Source organism: Oxyura jamaicensis, chromosome 4 (genome assembly GCF_011077185.1).
Source record: "Oxyura jamaicensis isolate SHBP4307 breed ruddy duck chromosome 4, BPBGC_Ojam_1.0, whole genome shotgun sequence".
Classification (NCBI taxonomy): Eukaryota; Metazoa; Chordata; class Aves; order Anseriformes; family Anatidae; genus Oxyura; species Oxyura jamaicensis.
In genome coordinates, this window is record NC_048896.1 from 33,534,817 (window position 1) to 33,553,111 (window position 18,295).

Genomic DNA, 18,295 nt, shown 5'->3' on the forward strand with positions numbered 1-18,295 from the left:
GTGTCATGTAATACTGAAAACACAGCAGGGAAGACCAAAAAAAAATCAGTAATGCAACAGGAATACTTGCTTCATTGAATATTGCCTGGCTGTCTCTTTTTATACATGTAATTCTAGGGAGAACAAAAAATGTATGGCTTTAGGATTCAATGAAAAAATATTAATAGCAATAGTAACAGCAATCACCACCACTAATAGTTCTCTTATGAAATGTATCAGTACAGAGTAACAGTACTTTTTCCTTCCATGTACCAACATGTACCATAGCAACCTACACCATACAGTACCCACTCTAAAAATATCTTGATGTTTGGGCAGACAAAGCAGACAAAAACAGAAGAGCAGGGCACTAGATCACACACTTTTTTTCTCATTGTAATATTCTCATTGGCAAGAATGTTGTCAAATCCAAGGCAATCTTTGTTATAAAATGACAGAAATTAGTCCTGAAAGAAAAGATGACACATTCACATGCATGTACAGAACAGATAAAAAGACCCTGCTCTCAAATAACAGCATGGTAGTTCTATGAATACCCAGAAAGTATTGATCATATAAGGATATTACTATGGTCATGAGAAAGACACAGGGTTTCAGACACTTGTTTGAATACAGCAACAGAAAGGTAAAAATTCTTAGCAGGTACTTGTTTTGTATTCGAAGAGGTAGTCATGGTATTCTATTTCAAAGTGAATCCAACAATATAAATTAAAAAAAAAAAAAAAAAAAAAGATAAGAGGTAGTACTGAATTACAGAAATATACTATACTAATAGCAGGCAAATTGAATAACTGATACTAAGCAACAATCAGAATGTATTAGTGATTCAGATGACAAAGGAAATAAGGGGTTTGGGGAAGCTTACCATAGCAATGACTGCTGCTCCAGCTCCAGCAAGTGCCACAATGAACAAGTGGAATGTCATGTTTAACTGCAGAGGGGGACAAAGAAAGGAACTTTTATGGTGGTAACATGAAATGAAAACTGAACAAAAAGTCTAAATAACATAGAGCAAATGACTACCTTCCTGCTACTACAAAAACAATGACTGCTAATACTTTCTCCAAAAGACTGACATTACTACATGACATTTACTACATTGACATTGTACGTGTGCCTGTGTTGTTACAATACTCACATCAAGGAAGAAAATGTCATAAAACATTTTAAATATTATTTAAAAATAAACAGACCCACCTTAAATATATATATATATATATTTACAGTACTATAGTTTCTTTAGTGGCAGTGACAGCCTAAGAAGAAACTGTTTCTGTTCAGTCACTGTAGCTTTCTAGCCTCATATACTGATTTAATTCCCTCCAATTTTTTTCCAGTAAAATTTGTGCATAGTGCTTTAATATAAAACAATTTACTTAAGTAATCCAAGTTGACCACCTTCCCCATCCCATCTCAAACTAAATAATTACATCTGTTTTTCATTTCAGTGATTTGGTTTACTCAGAAGTCAACATAGTGAGTGTTGACTGAAGAGCCAGGGTTGCATTTTCTTAGTTGCTTTTGGTATAAAAGAAGGCTTTTTGTATAACTTCATACTAGGAATATTTTTTCAGAGTAAGACCCAGTGAAACATTTAGTGAAGCAAGTTCTTACTTTAGAGGGATCGAGATTTTTGTTTCTCTTTTTGTTTTATATAGGCATAATTTTGTCTGTCCTATCTTCATCCTGATCATATATAAAAAACAAACAAAAACAAACAAACAAAAACACTTCTGCTGCAATGAAATGAGGCCTTTGACTAAAGGACAAACTACAAATAAAAAAGTATGAGTTATTGTCCTAACACACTGCAAAATTTGGTCAAATTCATTTGAAAACATAATTCTCTTGTCACAACAGTAATCAAGACCTTCAAATAGAGATTCCATACATAGACCTCTTGTGCAGCAAGCACATTAGCTTTCAAAAACATCACAGTAAAAATACACATGACTTAATGGAATTCTTAAAAAAAAAATTAAAAAAAAAAAAAGTAGTTAGAAAACTAACGGCTGGAGAAACAACACTGAATAAATCCAGTACATGGTAAAAGAGCATGAGAAGTACTTGATGACTGTATTTTCCACTGGGAGTTTTATCATACTAGCAAGAACTGGAATATAAAAAGTGAGGAGAAGACATACATATCAGTTATTTCCTATACAGGTTTGAAAAAAGCATCATCACATTTACCCACCTCATTAGAGTCACACATTTTGATAAAACTTTCTGATGTGGTGCAAACCTTCTTTTCCTCTCCAATTGTGACAATACCTGGAGCAGAATAGATATTCACAGTATTAAGTGTTCCCAGTACATAGCTTTCTTGGCTTTGAAGTACGCTGCTAAGAAATACAAATTCCTGGCTCCTACACAGAAATTTATTTAACAACAAAATATTTTTTCCTAATTTCAGTCATCAGAAAATTAACACATCATCAATTTAGTAAAAGCCTACTAGGAAACGTAGGCAATAATTTCTTGGCCAATTATATATATATATATATAGAGAGAGAGAGAGAGAGATTAAAAAAAAAAAAAAAAAAAGTCTTTATTCCTTGATTCTAGATTTTAATCAGCACAATAACCAAAACACCAGAAAATAATTTGCAACCAGTGTAAACACTTACCATGCCAGTATATTCATAAATATTCTCTACCCTCATGTTGGGAAATGTGCTGTATATTGTATTCAGATGTGTTGATCTGGTACAAAGCTTCATTCAAAAGTTATAAAAAAAAAAAAAAAAAAACACAAAACAAACAAAAAAAAACAGCACTACCCAAACACATACTTTATTTTATTAATAGTTTCTATCAGATAGAACAAACAGAATTTATACTGCTTACTTCAGCTAATGCCCATGTACAAAATCAAAGCATGAAAAAATTGCTGTAACTGGTTAGTCATGAAATATGGTATTTTTCTTTCTTGTTAGAAATGAGCAGATTTTACACTGAATTTATAGGAAACAGATATATTCACAGAACATATATTTTACATGTTTGTACCATATGCTCATTTTAAATAAAATTAATTTAAAAAAAAATAGAAAAACAAAAGCTCAGAGAGAAGTACAAATATCTTTAATGGGATCTGTACAGACAATTGCTTTTTCAAGTCACCTGTCATATGGGAGGTGGGAGGGGGGCAAGCAAGTATAAATAAATGAAAAAAAATCCCTCGAGAAAACATCTAGAAAACAATCATTTTGAATTATTTTGTTTCAGGGTAAGTGAGATATTCAGCATGAACCAAACTCCTTCATTCTTAAGCAATACAGTAGCTTTATATCTTGAGAGCAATTAAAAGCATACCACATATTTATATTAGGTGAAGGAAACAAAGGAATGAGACTCACAGAAGTGTCCAACAAGAATAAGATTCAACAAAGCTTTGTGGGCTGAGAAACCATCAAGACCAGAGTATTTAGACTTAAGTCAGTCTTGTGGCCGTAAAGAACTGAGTTACCATCACCACCCCAAGAATTCTCAGACTTTTTAAGATTCCAACCCCCCTTTTGTCCGAATTCCCCATCCTCCACAAACACACAAATGTCTATATTGCTTTAAAAAGAAAAAAGAAAAAGAAAAAGAAAAAGAAAAAGAAAAGAAAAAAAAAACACTCCATAGCTCATCCTGTAGCCCCACTTTCTTCCTCCAGCAGCCTCATAGAGAGTTACTATATGTATTGTTCTTCATCTTCATCAGGCCCGGAAATGCAGTGACTGATATACTGCCTTGTCTTGTGGGTAAAATGGTAGAAACAGGCATTTTGGAAACATTGAAGCAGATAATTTCAGATACTTGGAAATAAAGCAACGTGACATTTTCTATTGTGAAATCTTGCACGTACCATACTGGCGAAGATCCAAGCAGAGATTAGCTCCATCCACTAAAGTGGCATTTCGGCAAATGGTCCACAGATTGAAGTACATGTAAACCGGCAGAGAAGTGAAAGCCGTAACGCCAAGCCAGGCCAACATAAAGATGTATGTCAGCATAATAAACTGTAGAAAAATAGGGAAAAACAAAACTAGTGGTAAGTCAGAATTTAACTGACAAAAAAAAAAAAAAAAAATCTGATTGTTTTCATCTTTTTCTTTATGTTATGGTTTGGGTCTGATAATCAAATCATGATTTGATCAAAGTGAATGACAGAGCACTAACATGATGTTTCTGAAGAACAAAGCAGTGATACTTCCAGACATGCAAGCTTACTCCACATTCCTGTCATTCTTGGGTCTATGACTGATGCAAAGCACCACACCTAAAGTACTGACAGTACTGCATGCTTTGTGAAGCATAACTCTACATCTCTCCCATTGTTACTTCTTTAAGACAGGAGACTACTGTGATTGGTTTTACTGCAATCTTTCATGATACAAAATAATGAAATAATGAAATACTATACACTATGCTTGTTTTCGCTATTAAAATCTGAGTCTTAACAAAAATGAGTCATTATCCATGACTATCACAGAATCTCACTAGCATTGAATCAGTGAGACCATCTATTTGTCACTTTGTTACTATATTTAGACATATTTGGGATAGAAAGAAATACAAGGGAATTAAACTAGGGTGCTTACAGCTGTTAGTAAGGAATACATTAAATTATACGCTTTGTAACACGTATTCTCCAAAGGCTACACATTTTCTTTTTTTTAGCCATGAGCCTCCAGAGTATAGCAATATGCGTGTATAGCAATCTGCATGTAGGAAGCATTGAACTCTCCTTGACTTCTGGGCTGGTAGTTGCTGGCACACCCTGCTTCTGTAAATATGTAAGCACGCTACATCACTACTCTGCTGCTAACCTGAGACAACTATCAGACACATTCATCAGTAACAAATTACCTTCTCATTTTATACTGTGGAAAGCATATGAAGATGCTACATGGTTAAATGTGGAAAATAAGTCAACTTCTAAATGTTGAATCCAACTAGCACCAAGATTTGATGGCTTCAGAAATGCTGATGAATCTAAACAGACTGCTGAAACAAAAAAAATCAGCACACTGACTTTTTTTTTACTGCTTGCCACAGAAAAATTGAATCTGAGAATAGGAAATAAGGTCTATTTTTGCAAGCAGAATAAACCAGTCCACAATCTGCTTAAAAATAAACCTTAAAGAGTAAATAAAGAGAAAATGGAAAACACTTTGTATTTCTGTCTAAGGCAAGATGTCTCACATTAGGTGAAAAAGGAAAAAGCCTAATATAAATGCAGTTTTTAGTTATTGAAACCAAATAATTTCAGATGTAAAATGTTGTAAACAGTAGTGGAAATGGTTAGAAGCATAGCTTGTCCATTTGGGCCTGTTCAGGCAAAACAATCCAAAGCAACAAAAGGTTTGAATTTTAGGTGAGGAAGTTTTATTAATTTGATTATATGGAATGGGCATTGTCAAGCATTATTAAAGAGACCTTAAATTGATTTACCTTAACTCACTTCCAAAGAATATTATCTAAAAGTCATTTTAATTCTAAGGAAGTGTATTTACATAGGGATTTAATGTAGTTTAATTAATCCAGTTTCAAATATGATTCAGATTAATTTTCCTGATTGTCCCTAGGTAACTGCTGAAGTCTTTTCAGCAGTAGTTTGAAAAGCTAGAGAATTTACAGCACTAAAAATAACTATCAGAAGGATGCAAGAAAGTAAATGATAAAGGTGAATAAAGAGAAGCATTTTTTCTTCTCTCTGTGTTACAGTGTTAAAGCTGATGAGCCAACATCTGGTTCAACCCCAGGCACTCATTTACAAATAATTACTTGGAAAATTACTTGGAAATGTAGATTCACTTAAGGGCTATGAATTCTCAACTGAAATGTTATGTCTGATTTAATTTCTTATCAAACTAAGGAGTTGCATATAGCTTTTCTAAAGTAGAAGCAACAAATAAGAAAGAATGTTCTCCATGTGTTCTCAGAAAAAAAAAAAAAAAAAAAAAAAAACTAGAAATTCTCAGTTTACTATTTTATATTCTCAGTTTACTATTTTGTGTTCTCAGTTTACTGTTTTCTAGCAGTATTTTAAAGGTAAAGACAGCTTCTTTAGTTTATATGCTATGAGTTTGTCAAAAGCAGCTAAATCTGAGGCCTGATTTTTGAGCCTTTTTCTAAAATTTCTGAATAACATTTAAGAAATTTAGTACAGTACTCAGTGTAGAACTTGTATGATGATTTAACAGGCAGAAGTAAATACTTTATATTAGTTATATTACTGATCTGTTATTACTGTTTATAAGACTAGGATCCACACAGGTTCAGGAATCTTCCCAGTCTGTGATTACCACCAAAAGGAATAAAAAGATCGAGCTTAATACGAAGGTAACAATTCCAGTTTAATATTTGTGGTTCTCTCTATCTCTCCATAGTCTAGAACAGGAAGCTTGCTTAAAAATCTGTACTGACATAATGCAAAACATTGGTATAACAAAGAGGAAAAAACAGGGGACACATTAGCCTAAAAAAAAAAAAAAAAAAAAAAAAAAGCTTGTTTATTTTTCTTTATAAATATCAATCTTTTGTTTAGTGACTCAGAAAAAAGGGGATCAAATGTTGGTTTCATAAAAAAATATATATATTACAAAAATAAGAACTTCATTTACTTCATTTTTCCCTCCTTTAGGCACTTTTTACTAATGAACTGGTGGCCAATTATGCGCTCAAATCCATGTCATAATAGAAGAGAGAAATTTCCTTCTTTTCACTTAAGAATATCTAAAGTGCAAAACTTAATGTTAAATCTATCAGAAGTTAATAGCTATCCCTGGAAGCTGCTACTACTGCTATCAGTGAAGCAATAATTAGTGAAGCAATGCTATCAATGATCTGGGCAATAACACATTTTCTGTTCTGGAACACTTTCTGCTGTAGGAGCAGTAAAATACAAAAGGCTTACCTTGCACAAGTTATTATTTTCTAGCAACAGGAGAAGTTAATTTATAAATTATTGTTATAGTTGAATGAAATTGTGAATATTTTTGTTTAAAAATCACGGGTGAAGGACAAAAACATATATATTTTTTAATAATTTCATTTTTAATCTACTCTCTTTGCTCCAGAAGGCATATGAGAAATGCTTAAGGAGCCTGTTCACTCCAAGAATTAAATTCAGAGCTCAGTCTCTGAGATTCAAAGGGATTATTCTCCTTTGAAGTAACATTCTATCATGTGACAAGCCAAAGGCTCATGAAATAGCAGTATGGTATCTTTAAGAGGTACCACAGTTTGTTCTTTACTACTCTGTGTATTTTATTTGTAGTGAAAATGACTTTCTCTGTTCAGCTGTTTTCACTGTAAGAAGTCAAACACACAAAATGAAGTGGAAACAATAGAGAAATTAATTTCACAAACAACAATAACTGAAGTAGATAATGATGCAGGTGAAACAAATGTTTACCCTTTGAAGCAGTTAAATTCTTTTATCACCTCATGGCTGGTAAAACCCTCCTACCAGGTTTTACAAGTTTTCCATTGCTAATAACAGCTGTCATGAATTATCAAAGCAAGCAAGTCATCAACCCTTTTGGAAATATTTTATTATAAAAATCTCCACAGATGAGTGTCAGTAAGTGGAGATTTCATAGTACATTCTGAAATGATATGTATACAGCACAACGACTTTCATGGCAGTCACAGCTGGGTGGAATCCTGTTTCCACTGAAAATATTAACAAAACCCAGTCTGTTTTAATAATCTGATTTCAGGTACTCCTTTCTTTTTAAAATCTACAGATACTGGTCCCATGAAAAGCATATTGATTGACTTTCTGATACTGTTCTTATTTTAGTTTTGTTAAAAATATTTTAATACCCCCTAAAGAAATATTTTATGACTGCTTCAGTCACTGTGGAGACAGAGATTACAAAATATTTAAAAATTCAGTTACTACAAAGAGATGGATTGAAATGCAAACAAATTAAACTTCAGTTGTTTCTCCAATCATTTTACTGTATGAAGACATTGCTGTTCACTACAAAATAAATAAATCGATCTATATATACAGAAACATAGTAATGCATTCAAAAGTGTCTGAAAAATTGCTCAGCTCTAAAGACCTGTTGCTATGTAATTTTATCTGTTGCAAACCACTCAGTACTAACATTTATACTTGCTCTTAATTTAGTCATACACTTATTTTATATGAACTCCCTGACATGAGCTCTAAACCCAAAGAGTTACGAAAAGATGGATGCCTTGCTGTGTTTATATCTCGTTTAGATTTATTATCTACTGTGATACACCCATAAAATGTTCTTGTTTATTTTCAGCTTGATGATCTAAGATGTTCCTTCCAAACCTCTTCACAGGCTTAGAAATTCTCTTCTGCAATTTGCAGATGGCAAATCATAAGCATGAACAGGAAGATCTTTTCAATTTCTTTCTAAATTGCTCTGTCTCTCTAATGTGACACTTGCATTCAATCATCTATAGATTTCAATGCTAATAAAAACCTAATTATACAGATATCTCTAAACTCATTGATATATCAATGTTTAAGATTTTGTCATCCTAGCCATCCTCCCTTGGCATTCAAATGCTTTCTTCTTACACTCAGTAAGAAATCTAAATATGTTTAAGGACTGTTAAGGAGCTTACAACCAAATGGACTCACCTAGTATTCTCCATTCTGTGCTAACTAGCATTTCCTACATTCATGCCTCATTCCTGAATAGAATTAAAAGATGAATATTTCCACTTATCTCATTTTACATATAATGCTGCTGGAATAAAGAGACTGATATTTTGATAGTACTGCTAAATATGCTATAAATCACAGAAAATACACACTTGCAAAGTGCTTTCTGCTTGTTCTAGAATATCACTCTCACTACTCCTAACATTCACTTGTTGGTCTTTTATTATTGCCTCTACAAAACATGTTCATCCTCTCTGTCTCTGACATGTTATATTCCTAGGCAAAGCTCCAAGAATCTTGTTGAAACATGGTTACATTTCATGCTATGTTATTACTGTTGTGTAGTTCATCCTTCTTGGCTGGCATTCAAGTCAACTATTTCAAGAGGGAAAAAAGAAAAAGAAAAAAAAAAAGCCAGTAATATTGCAATATTAGTCCAAATTTTTTTTAATAGTGGGGCAGACTGTAACAGCCAAAATAACTCCTCAGGTTTGCTTAATTGCAGTTCATTTACATAGTAAATAGTTGCCAATGTGACATTCTCTAGATTGTTAAAATCTGTTACCAGAAAATAATCAAATCCATGAAATTTAAACTTTTGAAGCATGCATATAATGGGACTGGTTTTTAAACTCATATTTCATAAATATTTTAAATGCATGAAAAACTGATCATGATAAAATTAAAGTCAATTATCACCATTACTTTCCTCTTTTCGGCTGCATGCATTTTTTTCTACAATTCCTTAAATTCCTTCTCTTAAAGGTTAAAATATTCCAAACATGATGTCTGATGCTTTGAAATGAGTTAGTAACCTATAAAAAAAATGTTTAAAGTTCTGATGTACTGTGAATTGATTTACTGGTAGAAGCGGGAGAGAAAAATTCCACAGCTGCATCACAAATACAAAAAGATTTTCTAACAATTTCTTTCATGTTATTGAAATTTTGCTTTGTAAATAAATCTACTATATAACCATGAGAATGCACTCAGTTTGAAAAAGATGGATCTGCAATGATGGATGACTAGGTTTTCCCTGAAGATTTTATAATTTATCTCTGTGGTACTTTCTTGTAAACCATATCTTTGATTTTATTATTTCTAAAATTTCTTTATTGTGTTGATGGTTTTGTAGCATTATGCTGCTTAAAATTTTTAGCATTAGGCATTCTGTGTGTCGTTTTTTGTAGTCTGATTGGTTTCTGAAGTCCTACTTAGAGCATTGGACCTTATCTGCTGTTTAACAGCAGCAGAATTTCCTGTCTAGTTTTGCAGTCTTCCAGATAGGATTTTTTTTTTTTCCAACACAGTGATGGTTTCAAAACACTTCTTTCTCATAGTTAGTCTGACATTTGGAATTACTTTTTCTCAAAATGTGTATGATTACGTTTTCACATTCTCAAAGTTTTCCTTCTTTTTCTTCTTTTCAGTGATGTTTGCAGTAGTTCAGCTTGTGACTGGAGAAGCCTATGAGAGAATCAAGGGCTATGGACCTTCCCTTTTCTTGTTTGCTGGCTTCCCAAGCAGTGAAAGTCAGTGACTGAGCTTTTAATCAGCCAGAAGATTCTAAAAGTGTGACCATTCACACTCCTGAGAAGTATTACCTTCCTGAGACTCCAGGATCTATGTACTGCTGCTCATGCTACTAAGATTTTCTTCATAACCACAGTCTGATTGAACTTATTATTTGATGTTTAGAAATTGTTAAAGCTCTTCAGCTAAAAGTATATTGTTAAAAATACTTTGTGTTGCTGACTAAGCCTAACCAGCTTAACCTGAGTGCTAATCATTACATATGACTAAAAGGATACAAGCAGTGAGGAAATAAATTTAGTCCACAAAATACTACAGGTTACCCCCTTCTTCCTAGTCAACCAGGCCCAGAAAACATTTTGGTTATTACCAAGAAAATACACTTATAAATGTATGAGACATCAATAACAAGATGCAGTTCATATGAAGAACAAAAAGCTGAATATGGTTTTGGCAGATATTGGTGATAGCAGTTTTCTGTGGGAGAACTAAGAAACAAAAAGGCTAGAAAACACAGAGAGTGGATAAAGAATGCACCTTTGACCATTAAAGTGTGAATTTATGATAATGCCACTGACATTCACATGTTTAAAGAACTATAAAAAGAGTAAGATATCTACATGGAGTGAAAGAGACAAAGGCAGCCAGGTGAGAACAAGGTTCAGGGAGGATCATCTGATGAAGTATTCAAGTTAAAACTGAGAAGGATAATCTAAACCTGGGGGAAATAAAACTAACTGCTTGACTAGTTTTTGTTGTCTCATAATAGAAGACAAAGCCTGTGCAGAAAGGTTAACAGGTACCACAGTCAAGCACACTTTGGAAACATATGACAGCACTTTTTCAGGAAACAGTTCCATCAACAAAAATTGCTTATTGACTGGGCTTACATGCCAAGGAAAAATGCTGTCCTCAAAGTGAAAGATGTACTTAGAGCACAATTTAATGCTAAAACAATTTTGTCCAGTTTATCACTGACAATAAAAATTCTGTCAGCGAGTAACAAGCACAAGAGAATAGGACAAGCTGCTAGCAAGGCATGTTATGATGCCTCAGACACTCTGTTGTAGGAAGCAATGAAGTCTACAGACAATAAACTATCTCTGTATAAAACACACAGTAAGTTATGTGACAAAAGGAATGATCAGACAAAATTATAATTTTATGTGTGGTATCCCTGAGCGTGAAAAGCTAGAAATGTAAAATAAAGAAAAAATAATCATAAAAAACCAATAGTCAGATTACAGAAATAAGACAGACTGAAGCCATCTATAAATATATAACAATTTTTGGAGCGCATTGCAGAAGATTTCTACAAAGTATGTCAGACAGAGGAATAAAAAGAAAAAACTTACATTCACCATTCTTTTTAAGAAACCGTATCTGTATTAACAAAGAAGTTGGAAAAGTAATGGCATAAAAATGAGAGAGACACTTAATATCCATTCAGCCATGTCCTGAATTATTGCTAGGGCTTTTTCTTCCTATTTCAAGAATAAACACAGAAGATTACAAGGAAGCCAGTCTTCTTCCAACACTAGTCTAGTATCCAGAACTAACAAGGCTTCCAGAAGACATAAAACCATCAATACATTTTATTTTTACTAATTCTAGAAGTATTTAGATAGCAAGTACTGTTAACCTAAACTTAAATAAAAAAAATAAAAAATAAACTTAAATAAAAAAAATAAACTTAAATAAACTTAAACTAAAAGATAGTCATTTAAAAAAAAAAAAAAAAAAAAAAAAAAAAAACAGCTTATCTGGGAAAATTTCTGTAACCTTTTCTCATTTGAGCCCCTAAAGGGGGCCTACAGGAGAGCTGGACAGGGACTCTTTATCAGGGCGTACAGTGGTAGGACAAGGGGGTCTTTTAGCTTAAAACTAAAACAGGATAGATTTAGATAAGACATTAGGAAAAAAAAAAATTTTACTGTAAGGGTGGTGAGGTACTGGTACAGGTTGCACTAAGAAGTTGTAGATGCCCCATTCTGGAAGGTTCCCTGGCCTTCAAGGCCAGGTTGGATGGGGCTTTGAGCAACTTGGTCTAGTGGAATGTGTCTCTGCTCATGGTAGGGGGGTCTTTAAGATCCCTTCCAACCCAAATCATTCTATGATTCTATAACTACTGAAGAAGCATAGGCCCTTATCTTCACAACCTCAGTGGCATTCCAAGTGAGGGGGGATACATCTGTGTCATAATATATTCCCTCTGAAAATGACTTTTCTGCTAGCTTCTGAATCATTTGTGACAATAATTTGTTATTTTTGTTTTGAATTATGCAATTTGAAAGGTCAGATCAACATATGAAGATCACCTTACCCATTTCTTGTCAGTGGCTGAGCTATTTAAAGCATTCACTATTTAGCATCTATGTGGATAGGAGTTTTTTTTTTGTTAAATGCTTTCCATAATGAAGATTGGATTAAGGGAGTTCAGACCCATAAATATATCTGCTTTATTGGAGAGAGCTTTTCTATTGTTCATAAATGAAGGAGCATTCTGTATGAAGCATTCTGCATGAATATTCTTCAGTAATATTCAATCGGAAGATGCATCTGTCTGACAAGTTGGTATTTTGCCATGAGAATACCCAGATATGGTATCTGATTTTGAGAAATGAGCTTCATTTCTAGCATTCAGAAATGATGCACCTGTTCTGGATGGGAAAGCCAGCTGAGCCTGCACTGAAATGCGTTACTTCTGTTATACAAAGAATCAAATGTCAATATGGTGCAGTTTCACTGCCTCTGGAATAACTTGTCTGGTTAGGATAAGATGAAATGACACGTTCACATTCCTCAGAGGTGTTTTTTCACAACATTTGTGAATCTCTCATGGTTTTCCTTGCAAAGCAAAATCTGTAAATATTTCAGAAATTTCAAATTTTAGTTTAAACACTCAAAAAACATGGACAAAAAAAGCACACAGACATCCAGGTAGCCAATATAATTTTCAATGGCAGGAAAATCCCTTTCACACATTTAAATACAAGGCACCTAAACGCTAATACACAGAAGATAATACTTGTGAGTGCAACTCACAAGAGTAAACATCTTTATGTAGAGATTAACGTACATCTTTTAAAAAAGCTAAGATACCAAAAAAAAAAAAAAGTAGAAATACAGCTGCCAGGATGAAACCTTAACCCAACATTTTTGACAAGATAAAAAGAAGTGCTTTCCCATTTCAAAACATTACATTTTCATAACATAAATTCTGACAGTTGTGGGAGGGCATGATAAGAAACTCTATTATTTTAGGTATTGGTTATCATCATTATAGCCTGCTATCCAGTGTACCTTAACACCCAGAGCTAGCTGGCTACATTTAACCATTTATTTTTCAACAGAACATATGATGTGCTGATACTGATGGTCTTTGCAGAAATATCCAGCTCCAACAGCTACCAGGCCTCTCACCTGAGATGCAGAATACTCAAACACCAAAAAAATAAAAAATAAAAATAAATATGTAATGGTTTTCCTGATATTCTACAGGCCCACCTGGAGATCTTAAAATAATCCCAGAACCAAATAGTCAGCCATTTCACTTTGAGAAACCTTTGTTTAAGTTCAAATTAGATTTTTTTGAATGAAGTTTTCCAGGGTCATAAGTGAATGGCATCTTCAAACCAGAGATAATATAGGAGGAAATAATAGGCTCTTTATCACTTAAAAACAAAACGAAACTTGATGACAGGACTCAACTTGTCCCAAAGAGGAATGGGCAAGATTTCTAAACTAACAGTGAAAATATTAGTAAGAAAAATAGTTCTTGCCTACTACAGATGAAGGTATTATAAACTTTTGGTTGTGGCCCAACAAGCTTATATTGCTGAGAGAATACATTTTCCTAATCAGATGTTAGAATTAATTTATTCCTAAGTAACTATAGTTACTTTCTGATTAACCAGTATAGAGCACTTCTAATACTCTATGATTCTTCATAGCAATGTGATGCTACCACTGAAGTATCAGAAAATATTAAAGAAATAAAAATGAGTAACATCACAATGTACTACAAACATAAAAAATCACATTGAAATTGTCGTAAGTACAGAAGTTGTCTTATCCACTTACCCAGGCACTGACACATCTGCCACAAGTGGTGATTTTGAAATCCCCATAGAGATCCTTGATGGCACCAGTTGTAAAGAATCCCTCCACCATCAGCAAAATGCCATATACAAAGAATGCAGCTGCTACACCATATATCACATACTTGAAGATGTCAATCCTGTACAGGAACAACAAAAGTTATTTATCTGCATAACTATTTAAAGCTGATTCTGAAATTTCAGGGTGAAATAATCTGATTCTAAGCAAGCAAAGTTTCTACTCTGGAGTCAGCCTAAGCACTGATTTGCTATAATAACAGCTGAAGCTGAGGGAAGGAGTGGGTTTTGGAATAAAATAGCATTGATAAAAAAAAAAAAAAAAAAAACTGGGACATTTAATTTATAAAGTAAAAAAAAAAAAAATAATGATTTGTGTAGATTAGAGACCAATTTGTCAGAATAATTTGAAAGTCATTTTATTTTTCATCTAGACAAAGTGGCAAAGTTAAAACAAAAGAAAAAAGAAACAAGAAGTACCTGTCATATCCCCTGAGTCACCTGAGTCACAGTGCCCCTTGCACTGAGGTTTGACTTCATTACAGACAAGGTATTTTGTCAGTCTTCAATAAATCTTACTACGTGTACATGTAGTTCTCAAGTTGCAATGCCAATCACTGCTATCTTCTCCTCATTATTATTTTTCTGCTTATTACCCAATAGACAAAGTGTCTGACACATAATAATTAAGTTGGTAATAGAGATCCCTAACTTCAAACCCGAAACATATGTTTCTCAAAAACAGTAAGGTCAGATCATCTGACATTCTCATATAACAAGGCTTTAAAAATACTATTTCAGAGACCTAAAGGTCAAGAAATAGAAGGATGGCTCAGAGTATACCATTCAGAGCCCAGAAGGCTGAAGATACTAAAAAGAAAACTAATTGGGCTGTGCTGTGATTGTCCTGCCTAGCACTGTCCAGAAGCTCATGACTCCTACAAGGAGATGCTGCCAACTAAATGTCCTCTCATGACAAAGATTTGTGAAGAGATATTTGAAAGGACTTCTCTGCTCTAAGTGTATTGTCTAAGCTTGGAAAAACTCTGTGACCTTTGCCTTGGATCACCAGTTTTCAGTATTTCATGCTTGGATTTCTCTAAAAAACTAACCACAGTAAGTTTTCGGTTTATCCACATGATATGGCAGGAGTTGTGCAACTCTTGGTAATGTGCAGGCTTAAGGTGTTAGTAATTCCAGTCATATGGTCCAGGCCAAGATAAAACAGCTTATTTAAAAGTATGATGCAGAAAAAGCCAGAGATCCATGAGGATCTGCAAGATGAATTTTGACATGCTTCAAACAGCTACCCAAATGGAAAGATTCTTAAGACATAGAGATCGATATCTTTGTTGTTATGAAAAGATTTAATAACAGTTCTTTAGAATCACACTTTTAATTGTCACCCAAAAGATACAGACTCACAGAGTGGTTGAGGTTGACAGGTACCTCAGGATCTATCTAGTCCAACCCCCCTGCCAAGCAGGGTCTCCTAGAGCACATTGCACAGGATCATGTCCAGACAGGTTTTGAATATCTTCAGAGAAAAAGGGTCCACAATCTCTCTGGGCTGTTCGAGCACTCTCTGCCCCTCACAGTAAAGATATTTTTCCTCATATTAGATGGAACTTCCTCTGTTTCAGTTTGTGTCCTTTGTTATCTTGTTGCTGAGCACCCCTGAAAAAATCTGACCCCATGCTCTTGACACCCTCCCATAGCATATTGGTATACATTGATAAGAACCTTTCTCAGTCTTCTCTTCTCCAGGCTAAACAGACCCAGCTCTCTCAGCCTTTTCTCATAAGAGAGATGCTCCAGTCCCCCACTCATCTTTGTAGTCTTCTGCTGGACCTTCTCTAGTCTCTACATCTCTCTTGTAGTGGAGAGCCCAAAATTGGATGCAGTACTCCAGATGTGGCCTCACTGGGGCTGAGGAGAGGGGCAGGATCACCTCTCTTGACCTGCTGACAACACTCTTCCTAAAGCACCCCAGGATACCAATGGCCATGGCCACAAAGGCACAATTCTGGCTCATGGTTAACCAGAACTATCCACCAGAACTCCCAGGTCCTTCCCCACAGAGCTGCTTTCCAGCAGGTCAGCCCCCAACCTGTACTGGTTCATGGGGTTATTCCTCCCTAGGTGCTGGACTTTGTATTTGCCTTTGTTGAACTTCATGAGGCTGTTCTCTGACCAACTCTCTAGCCTGTCCAGGTCCCTCTGAATGGCGGCACAGCCCTCTGGGGTATCAGCCACTCCTTCCAGTTTCGTATTATCAGCAAACTTGCTGATGGTGCACTCATCCAGGTAATTGATGAATAGATGGAACAAGACTGGACCAAGTACTGACTGCTGGGGGACACCACCAGCTACAGTCATTCCAACTAGACTAGACTAGATCACAACCCTCTGAGCTCTGCCATCCAGCCAGTTCTCAATCTTCCTCACTGTCCACTCATCTAACCCATATACTTCCTGAGCTTACATATGAGAATGTTGTGGGATACAGTAGTGAAAGCCTTGCTGAAGTCAAGGCAGAAAACATCCACTGCTCTCCCCTCATCTACCCAGGCAGTCATTCCATCACAGAGGCTATCAGGTTGGTTAAACATGATTTTCCCTTGATGAATCTATGCTGACTAGTCCTTCCTTTCCTCCACATGCTTAGAAGTGAGATCCAGGATGAGCTGTTCCATCACCCTTCCAGGGATGGCTGACTGGACCCTCTTCCTTTCCCTTTTTGAAGACAGAAATGGCACTGTTTTTTGTTGTTGTTGTTGTTGTTGTTTTTACAGTTCTCAGGTACCTCTCTTGTACTCCATGACCTTTCAAAGATGAGGAAGAGTGGTCTAGCAATAATATCTGCCAGCTCCCTCAGCTCTCATAGATACATCCCATCAGTGACCATGGATTTGTGCATGTCAAGTTTGCCTAAATGACCTCTAATCCAGTCCTCCTCAACTAAGGTAAAGTCTTCCTTTCTCCAGACTTTCTCTCGTCTGGGATTCCTGAGGGCTGACCTTAGCAGCAAAGAGGGCATTCAGTATCTCTGCCTTCTCTGTATCCTCCATCACTAGTGCAAGCCTCCCCCCTCCCCAACATTCAGCAGTGGGCCCACATTTTCCCCAGTATTCCTTTTACTACTGTATTGAGAGAGATAACTGTCTACACACAATTTACAGTAACAAGGCTGGACAGCTCATTAACATATCTTTGAATTTGAATGGTTTTCAAGAGATTCAAAGTCAGATTCAAGTTTACAGTTGATATTTCAGATGTACAAGTGTGACAACAGTTTCACTGAATGCATCTTAAGCTTGCTTTATTCTCATAAAAACTCATTTAAACTTATGACCTAGCTGCTGAGGGGTGGCATGGAATATATAATAAATGAATACTGTTAGAATCTGTTATAGCATTTTTCACAGGGCAATAACAGAAGGGTTCTGAAAATGAGAAAGAATATGTGTTTTGTTTTTTTTTTTTTTTTTTTTCCTTTATTTCCCAATAACAAAGTCCTCTCAGCTTCTTTCCACATCACTCCTGTGAAAACCAGGGTAAGTTGATATTTGTATGGAATAGATATAGAAACTATTCAAGATGGTGGAATAAATTTGGCACTGTTGGCAGTATTAGATGATGTGAAGATGATAGTAATTCAGCTGGTGTAACACTATTTTAACAGGGAAATGATATTTTGAGCCTATCTTCCCATTACTGACAAAAGTTAAGTTACCGTAGCAACTTGTGACTATGCCATAGGATCTCTTCCTACTCCTACATAATACTCTTTATAAAGTGTGACCTCCATCAGAGGCTGAAGTATGGGAGTTATGCCACCAACAGCTCCTCACAGACCTCAGTGTGCTCAGTGCTGTAGAAATTACAGGCCAGCATTACCTTAACAGGATTAAGGCTTTGGAGAAGTCCGGAGACTATTTCACAGTCCTTGCAACAGCTCTTTAAACCATCTGTGCTGAGCCTCCCAGTGAGC

At 35.1% G+C, this 18,295-nt stretch overlaps 1 protein-coding gene across 1 annotated transcript in view; it reads right to left on the reverse strand.

Moving 5' to 3' along the window:
* The window catches only part of GPM6A (glycoprotein M6A), a 115,648-nt gene that overhangs the window by 7,574 nt on the left and 89,779 nt on the right, over positions 1-18,295 (reverse strand). Inside the window, exons 3-6 of the mRNA XM_035325457.1 lie at positions 14,267-14,423; positions 3,857-4,010; positions 2,198-2,274; positions 866-931 (exon numbers count right to left, since the gene is read on the reverse strand). Coding sequence (XP_035181348.1) covers positions 866-931; positions 2,198-2,274; positions 3,857-4,010; positions 14,267-14,423 — 454 coding nt within the window. The remainder of the gene's footprint in view (positions 1-865; positions 932-2,197; positions 2,275-3,856; positions 4,011-14,266; positions 14,424-18,295) is intronic.